The sequence below is a fragment of the Monopterus albus genome, unplaced genomic scaffold (genome assembly GCF_001952655.1).
Source record: "Monopterus albus unplaced genomic scaffold, M_albus_1.0 scaffold63.1, whole genome shotgun sequence".
Classification (NCBI taxonomy): Eukaryota; Metazoa; Chordata; class Actinopteri; order Synbranchiformes; family Synbranchidae; genus Monopterus; species Monopterus albus.
Window position 1 is genome coordinate 1,554,800 of NW_018127943.1, and position 8,433 is coordinate 1,563,232.

Sequence of the window (8,433 nt, forward strand, 5' to 3'; positions counted from 1 at the left end):
CACCGGAGACCTTACGGCCACAGCTCCAAACGGCCACATCGGCAATGGAGTTGGACAATATGGTCCACTCGGACTCGATATCTCCAGCCTCCCTCGGGATCTGGTCAAAGCTCTGCCGGAGGCGGGAGTTGAAGATCTCTCTGACAGGGGATTCTGCTAAACGTTCCCAACAGACCCTCACAATACGTTTGGGTCTGCCGAGTCTGTCCAGCTTCCTCCCCCGCCATCGGATCCAGCTCACCACCAGGTGGTGATCAGTTGACAGCTCCGCCCCTCTCTTCACCCGAGTGTCCAAGACATACGGCCGGAGGTCAGATGAAACAACCACAAAGTCGATCATCGACCTCCGGCCTAGGGTGTCCTGGTGCCATGTGCACTGATGGACACCCTTATGCTTGAACATGGTGTTCATTATGGACAAACTGTGACTAGCACAGAAGTCCAATAACAAAACACCACTCGGGTTCAGATTGGGGGGGCGTTCCTCCCAATCACGCCCCTCCAGGTGTCACTGTCACTGCCCATGTGGGCGCTGAAGTCCCCCAGTAGAACAACAGGTAAGTGTACTACTTAGCCTGTAAAAGCATTATAATATATCATAAAACATGCATACATACAGAATATGTTGCTATTATGTCCAGGAAAGTAATAACACTCAAGAGACAATGAATGCAAACACAACATACTTAAATTTTAAAGTCATTATTATAGCTTGTTTAATTTTATATTATGGTCACTACTACAACATTTGTGTGTAGGACAGAAAAGCATCCTGAGTTGTTACACATCCTTGCTGTTCCTGTAACTGCTTTGATTAATGTCCCTTTTGGTTTATTTTGTATGTTTGAGTTAGTGTCTGTATTTATACATCACCTCCAACAAATCAATTTCCAGGGTTGGACAATAAATCAAAATTTATTTATGAATTCACACCACATATCAATAGTATGAAAATGTTTGTGGGAAATGTTTGGTTTCACTGCGAACTATCTGCATTAGGCGTGAATAAACCGCAACGTCAGGTCCCGTGTGGGCGACGTTTGTTTTGGTTATATTGTAACCAGAGTTACTACGAAACTAAAAGGCCCAAGTTCACCGTGAAATTAAAGCAAAGTTCAGTGACAGGACAGTCTTGAAGTCATGTTATTGTCCTGGTTGTCATAAATTATATGTACAATTATTAAGCTGCAAATTAGCTTGGACAGTTAGGATCAACCAACGGCTAACAGCAGCTTCTGTACGATTAGCCACATTAGCATTTCATCCAACTGTTTAGGCTAGCTGGCTATGCTAATCCCTAGCTAACAAGCTAGTTATCTAGCGAGTATAACCGTAGCTATTTCTTACCTCAAAAATCCCACGTATTCTTCACCTTCCACCAGAACTCGGGCAGCGGAGACCCAATCTTGTGTTTTCACCCCCGGGACTATTGCTCTTCCCTCGATTTTAAACCGGTCTCCATTCGTCTGTAACGATACACTTGCGCCAGGCCCCGTTTCTATGTCAGTGAAACAGCACACCACGACGACCGCAACCTGCACGAAAAGTCCTAACAGCTGTATTCTTATCGTGTACGACATACCGTCTGTTTTTGCTAGAATAAAATCCCTTCTAACTGTATGTGTATCAAGATTTATGTATTCGAGAACAATTTGGAGGAGCGGAAGACTAGACACATCAGTTCAGCTTGCTCTGCGGAAAATGACGTCACACTCAAAACAGCCAAAACTTTATTGCCCAGACAATAGCGCTCCGCTAATGTCAGTTGTAAATATTTAATAAATGGGTAATATAATCAATCAGTGGGACCTACCCCAGAAAAGTGGCAGGATATTGACGAATTAACAAAATTAAAAAAAGAGCCCCCAATAACTTTAATTATCATCAAAAACGTTGCTGCATGCACAATCCGCTGTCGCAGCAGTCAGCTTTTTTTTAAGCAGTCACAATTGATACCGTATCAATTGTACAGCAGAGTAAGAACAAATACTATACATAATAAAGACCTTTGTGAATTAGTTGTAATCCTTTTTAATGCTTTCCAAGACCTTTTTGAGAGAACTTTGGTCTTTAAAAACCTTTTATAATTCGTTGATCCCATTTAACAAGCCATCACTGTAATCTTAACTTGAAATGGAATTCAAACAAATAAATGAAAATATTTCAGTTAAAGCTTTGACAAAAAAAAAACGTAAAAGCTACAAACAAGGGGGTTAAAACACATTGACACTTTGCATAACTAAACAATTCCACAGCAGTTTTTTTGTATGTGTATTGTTTTTATTTATTCACTTTAAAAAATAAAATGCAAACATCAGGTAATGATTTTTATCAAATTTATTTAAAAGATTAAAAATAACTGCCTGTTTTAACATTTTACATTAGAGTCAAATGTCAAATGAAGGGGAAAAATGAAAACAAGAAATCAAGTTCCAATAACTTAAGACTGTTCAAGTTCCTGGTTCCAGAGAATCCAGGTGCAAAACAACAACACAGTGATCATTCATTCCATCCACATGCATTAGCATTTTTGGCAGAGTGATGTAGTGAGAGAGAAAGAGCTTGGCACTTCACAGAGCGACACCCACTCTCACGAATGTCCACTAAATATGCCCCTTCGCAAAATGGTCCACTTCAATGTGAAGCAGTCATTTTCTGTGTGTTTGTGCAGAACGGCTCTCCTTAAGAGTCTCCAGCTCTAACTGAGGAAGTTATCTGAATTGTCAAGTTCAGTCCCAGTTAAGAGGTCTGAGTTTATGTAGCAGAATCAACCAGTTCTTTTGTCTGGTATCATTATCAATTCGAAACAGCCATGATCCTGCAGTAGTGGTTACATCCTCTGAGTGCTACAGTGACAACTGTCAGGGCAGCCGTGAAAGATAAGCCTCGATGGACTGCAACATGAAGTAGAGATAATATTTTAGCTGTTGTTAATCAGCAAAACAATCTGCATACATTCAAATACATTTTTTAAACATATTAATACAATGAATAAATCACAATTCACATACCCATTAACACACAAAGCTAGGTGTTGGTACACTAAATACTTAATATAAACAATATTAATTTAACTTTCTGTAACTATTGCATAAAACTCAGAATTTAGTAAATGTATTGTCTTTTGAAAGGTCTCATGAAATGGAGATCCTAATATTCTTTTGTGGTTTCATGTATTTCATAACATGACCTGAAAATGGAATCAAATGAAACAACCACAATACAGCAAACAGTTGAAGTTAGCACCGAGGTGCTGACTTAACTTCACAAGACAAGATGCGTGGTTTAGTTAAAAAAAATAATTAAAAAAAACAGAACAAGCACATATCATTTGATATCTTCAAACAAGCAACCCAGGGTAAGCTGCTAAATGGAATTTTAAAACCTAATACTTCCCACCTTTGCCAGTTCTCCTGTAGATCCTGGAACCGAACATAGCTGCACCGCTTCCTTCCATAAGTCCTTCAGCCGCTGCCTCATGACTTCAATATTCCTGCAGTGAACAAACATAACCATCACAGCATGTGGTGAGTGCACAAGGGACCCCACAGGCTGACTACAGAAACCCCAACCCATCCTCTCTCCTGCACCGGACCTTAAGAGTACAAGTTCACACGTAGTCGAAGCTGTGTATGACTATCTTTTTACTGAACTTGTTGAAAACCTTTATTTACAAACTCAAGTACACAGTAAACTCAGTGGCAGTACACTCTCATCTCTAATGAGAAAGCATTGCAAGACAAATATTTGAGTTGACGGACACAGTATCTTCTAGTGAATAAGTCAGTGTCTGTCTCAGTGTTCAAACTGCGTAACACCATGCTGACTTTGGAGCTTAACATGTCAGATGTTGGTGATACCTGTTTGGAGCGTCTCTTATTATACTTGTATAGCACTTTTCTATTTGCCCATTCACTCATTTGCTCATTCACACACTGACACCCCAGTGATATCACTGGGAGCAACTTGACATTCAGCGTCTTGCCGAAGACCAGCTGATGCTATGATTAGGGAATGACCCACTCTATGTCCTGAGCCACGGCTGCCCTACTATACCTATTAAATTACCTAATCAAAACTATGAAAACAAGGTCAAGTTTGAAAATAGCTGTAACTACCCTTCAAGACATGCAGGGTTGTATTAAGCATGCAGCACCCACCTGTCTTCTGAACAACTGTCCCGCAGTCTTTTCTCACTCGTAGAAATTTCTGGCCACCATTTCTTGATGACAGACTGAACCCAGTGTAAACCCACCACTATGTGTCTGTAAAAAGCAGATAAATAAGATCAGCAATTGAAATTATTATTTCAAAAATACAGTATAATTCGGTCTTGAATTTATTTCACCACACATCCAAGAGGCTTTGTAAGTTTTCGGTTCAAAAGTTATTCATCAGAAAGGCTGAAAGCTAAGATGACTGGCATATCATCTTCAAGACTAAAACTAGCTTTTCTAGATATAGTGTCAAAGAGAGAGATTATTAAACATGCATGCAATTCCTCAGTGTCACTTACTCTTCATATTTGCTGTCAAGAATTACTTTCACTTGGGGCAAGAGGTCAACACAGCAGCCAAGTGACAAATATGGTGCTTCAGCTTGAAGACTACGGAGGAACAACAGATGAAAAAAAAAAAAGATAGTAAGCTGGTTGTTGCCAATACAGACAGACAAGAAAAACAGAAAAATGTGTTCAAATTGACAGAATTGAAGAGCCTCATGTGCTAACTGTTGTTGGATAACAAGGTTCACGAGTAGATTGTAGTTTTATATTCTCATCATGCCTAAAGGCACAACAGTGCCCTGGAAACATGGCAGCCACAGTGATGTATTGCAGTAATAGAAGTGGCTCATGTGACATGTAGTGTATATATCTATGGTCTTTTTTCCCCTTTAATTTTGCTTGCATTGTGGAGAAATGGCTTTTAGTGTCCAAGGTTATTTCATAATAGGTGATACATTTACAAATAAAGGTGAATACAAAGGAAAGAAAGAGGCCACTGAAGACTGTGGGATCTTGCTTTATAAATGATAAGTTTCTGCAATTACAACTACTCATTTTGGCCTGATGTTGTGGTTAAGTTTAAATCTTATGGCCTACATTTAAACAAAGGACGTGTCACAATACTTATGATGATAAGTGCTCTTTTTACATACAGATTACCACCACTGTGGCATCCGGTCATTATGGTTGAAGCTGAACCATTCAAAAGGGAAATGCATCACCCAGATGAGACTCACTTGTTTGTTAAGACAGGTAAGCAGTCAAGCAGCACTCCTGTGTCTTGAATTCTGAAAAACCAAACACATAAAAAATTAAGTATGTTCATGAAATTAAGTAGTAAAGAAAATGGAAAATACAGCATTGGCATCATGGTTTTACCTTGTTAGGTAAGCCACTAATTCACTGGCATTTCTTTGCCACAATGTTAGTGCTACTTTTAGCTGAAGATTCCTTCCAAAAAGGACACGAGTCATAGCATCATGGTCCTTTGATAGCTGTACATCGAGACAAACAATGCACAAAGGGAGTTCAGTCTGCAACAGTGTTGAAATGTTTATCAAGTTCATGGGAGTGTTAAAAGAACTGAGTTCTTACTACAAATGCGCACTAAAGAGCACATTTCTACCACAAACTGTTGTTTTAATCCTGACTCTCACCTCAGTGAAGTCACTGTACTTGGAGCTGGCCCCTGTCATCTTAGAGGCCTCTGTGAAGTTCACAGGGAGCCCACAGTTGTCATTATAGTGAATGCTCCGCACATCATCAGAGCACGTCAGCTCATTTTCTTTGTTAGCCATGCCGGGGTCACAGACACGGCCTACATTTGATGTTCTGCAGTGCAGCTTAAAGCCCACCTCCTCCAATAAACAACCTTTCCTCTTGCAAGCTGAGAGCCGCTTCGCTTTGCCCGGACTGTGTACTCCGTAGTGCACTTGAAATCTGGCAAGAGGAATATCGAGATGGGCCACATGCAAAGCTCTCTTAAGTTTAGAAAACTTAACATCTAAAGCCACAGACATGATGAAAATGGTTATGGAAAGGTGCCTTAATGGTCCATTGACTGAGAGAGATGATCTGCGGGACATAGTATGAGTGATCACATTTAGATAAATCCCAAGGCATTGATCAGAGACTCACCTTTCTTTATCTAATTCTTCCTTATTTATATTATCCACCTAAAACAAAAGGATAGGGGATGAGGCCACCACTACAGTGTCTACTACTACAATACCACTAAACTATACTTCACAGAGACCAGGATGTTAAGAGACAACTGACGAATTATTTACTCAGTAAGTCATAGTATTTGCTCTAAGGTTTCATACCTGCTTCATGTTCTTTTCAGCAGAACGATGCAGACAGGGTCGTAGAAAGCCATTGGATTTATTCTGCTTGACCTTAAAGATTTCCTGTTGCCATGCATGTTTACCACTTGCCATAATAAGAGACACTGCTGGACAAACAATAGTACAGTCATTGTTATTATATGTTAGTGTCAGAAGTTGTAACAAGTCGGTCTCTTTTTGTGACCCAACAACTTAAATGACGAAAAGTAACATTAGAGCAAGTGACAAAATACATCAGTGTAGTTCACGAAGACTAAAAGACAACATTCAAATGAGATAAACCAACCAAAAACGCTAACTAACGTCCTGAAGGCGTTGGCTGCTACGGCACAAGTATTGTTAGCTAGCTGAACTGCAACTAAAGTCACCATACGTGGATTAAAGTGAAATGTTTTCCGCTTGTTATAAATGAGACAGACGACACTGTATTTCGTTACGTATCTGAGCTAAAAGTTAGCCCATGTTCCTACGGCAGTTAGCTAACCTACAACTACAGTTAGCTTTAACTGTTAGCTTATAGCTCAACTATCAAATACGTAGAAAGTAGCTGGGCCGCTATTAGAAGATAGCTAGCTGGTTAGCCTTCCAGGGAACATATGGCTTCGTAAAAAGTAATTCAGAGATTATTTCTACAGTTTAAACAATACAATTAAATACCAACCGATTCATTTTGTGCAGTATCTTGAGGTCTCCTCGGGTTTGTAAAGCTAAAATGTGGAAAAAAATGGATAAACATAAACACAGCTCCTGTTTATACAGGTTCAGTAGCGTTTCGGAGTAGCACCGTTCAAATGATTACACCACCGGTTTGTGAGGATTGTGGGATAGATTTTGGCGAAGAGATTTGGCTGGAGGTTTAGCGACGACTGCTGGACATTACCAAACTTACATCCCAGTGTGCCATGGCGCCACCCAGTGTCAGGTAGTCTTTGATGCAGAAAGTCATGCTGTGCTTGCCCTTTAGATCCCAAAACTCAGCAGTAGGCCCCCCACCCCCTACAGTGGAGCATCTTTTTTTATTCAGTGGCTTTTTGTATTCATTTTGTGAAAGACAGACCGACAGATAGAGAGACAGATTCCTTTTTCTGCTTCTTTTGTTCTTAGATGATTTTTAATTCTTGGCAGTGACAAGTGTTTGATTTTAGCTTTTATTGTATATTTTATACACTTTAGTCTGTTTTAGTACTGCATTTGTGTATTATCCTACGGATAAACATTATCACTAGGCCACTTTGGGTTGTGGGTGAAAGCAGAAGACAGAGACAACGTCCTTCGGCTCAAAAGAATGTTTGTCAAGATTTTTGTCAAGATCACAAATAGAATTTAATACCTAAAATGAGGTGAGTGGACTTGGTTTCCTGGTTCCCTCCCCCTTAGATCTATAGTTTGAAGATAGGTGTAACCATCATGTGGTGACGTGGAGAGCTGACAGGCTTCGTTCACTGCACAAACACGGTGTGTAGACCAGCTCAAACTTGTTTCACTTGTCAGGAAATGAAACTCAGACAGTCGTTGTCACTGAGAAGTGAAATGGCGCAGAAAGGAGTTCAGCAAGACCAGGAAGCCTTCTCTTGTTCCCTCTGTGCGGATCTACTGAAGGATCCGGTGGCTATTCCCTGTGGAGACAGCTACTGCATGAACTGTATTAAAAGCTTCTGGGATGAAGAAGATGAGGAGAAAAGCCACAGCTGCCCTCAGTGTAGGCAGACGTTCACACCGAGGCCTGTCCTGGTGAAAAACACCATGTTAGCAGCTTTAGTGGAGGAGCTGAAGAAGACTAGACTCCAAGCTGCTGCTGCTGATCACTGCTATGCTGGAGCTGAAGATGTGGCCTGTGATGTCTGCACTGGGAGGAAACTGAAAGCCCTCAAGTTCTGTCTGGTGTGTCTGGCCTCTTACTGCGAGAAACACCTGCAGCCTCACTATGATGCAGCTACATTTGAGCAACACAAGCTGGTGGGGGCCTCCAAGAAGCTCCAGGACAACATCTGCTCACAACACACTAAAGTGAGGGAGGTGTTCTGCCGCAATGATCAGCAGTGTATCTGTTATCTCTGCCCTGTGGATGAACATAAAGGTCAC

At 40.7% G+C, this 8,433-nt stretch overlaps 3 protein-coding genes across 4 annotated transcripts in view; 1 reads left to right on the forward strand and 2 right to left on the reverse strand.

The window, feature by feature from the left end:
• Positions 1 to 1,717, reverse strand: part of emc7b (ER membrane protein complex subunit 7b) — a 4,877-nt gene extending 3,160 nt beyond the window's left edge. Inside the window, exon 1 of the mRNA XM_020603885.1 lies at positions 1,348 to 1,717. Within this exon, the coding sequence (XP_020459541.1) occupies positions 1,348 to 1,580 (233 nt within the window). The 5' untranslated portion in view covers positions 1,581 to 1,717. The remainder of the gene's footprint in view (positions 1 to 1,347) is intronic.
• Positions 1,718 to 2,365: 648 nt separating this feature from the next.
• katnbl1 (katanin p80 subunit B-like 1) lies at positions 2,366 to 7,265 on the reverse strand. 2 transcript variants are annotated; one of them, XM_020604044.1, is made up of 10 exons: positions 7,013 to 7,265; positions 6,331 to 6,455; positions 6,143 to 6,180; positions 5,662 to 5,944; positions 5,384 to 5,499; positions 5,242 to 5,292; positions 4,517 to 4,606; positions 4,161 to 4,265; positions 3,400 to 3,493; positions 2,366 to 2,894 (listed from the first exon to the last, which is right to left on the reverse strand). In XM_020604044.1, the coding sequence occupies exons 2-10, from the start codon at positions 6,442 to 6,444 to the stop codon at positions 2,862 to 2,864; spliced, it is 924 nt and encodes a 307-aa protein (XP_020459700.1). In that variant the 5' UTR covers positions 6,445 to 6,455; positions 7,013 to 7,265; the 3' UTR covers positions 2,366 to 2,861. The 2 variants fall into 2 exon arrangements, with proteins under 2 accessions (XP_020459700.1, XP_020459698.1); XM_020604042.1 differs by having other exon boundaries at positions 6,331 to 6,458.
• Positions 7,266 to 7,822: 557 nt separating this feature from the next.
• Positions 7,823 to 8,433, forward strand: part of LOC109962367 (tripartite motif-containing protein 16-like protein) — a 2,182-nt gene continuing 1,571 nt past the window's right edge. The window contains 1 exon segment of the mRNA XM_020604041.1: positions 7,823 to 8,432. Coding sequence (XP_020459697.1) covers positions 7,846 to 8,432 — 587 coding nt within the window. The 5' untranslated portion in view covers positions 7,823 to 7,845.

What these genes read in the sequence shown, in the direction of transcription:
- katnbl1 (XM_020604044.1), bottom strand. Translation starts at nt 6,444, where the DNA reads ATGGCAAGTGGTAAACATGCATGGCAACAGGAAATCTTTAAGGTCAAG. An exon ending in GAAGAATTAGATAAAGAAAG is followed by an intron (nt 5,945 to 6,142) that starts GTGAGTCTCTGA and finishes TCCTCTTGCCAG; the next exon opens with ATTTCAAGTGCACTACGGAG. An exon ending in GACAGTTGTTCAGAAGACAG is followed by an intron (nt 3,494 to 4,160) that starts GTGGGTGCTGCA and finishes TGTTCACTGCAG; the next exon opens with GAATATTGAAGTCATGAGGC.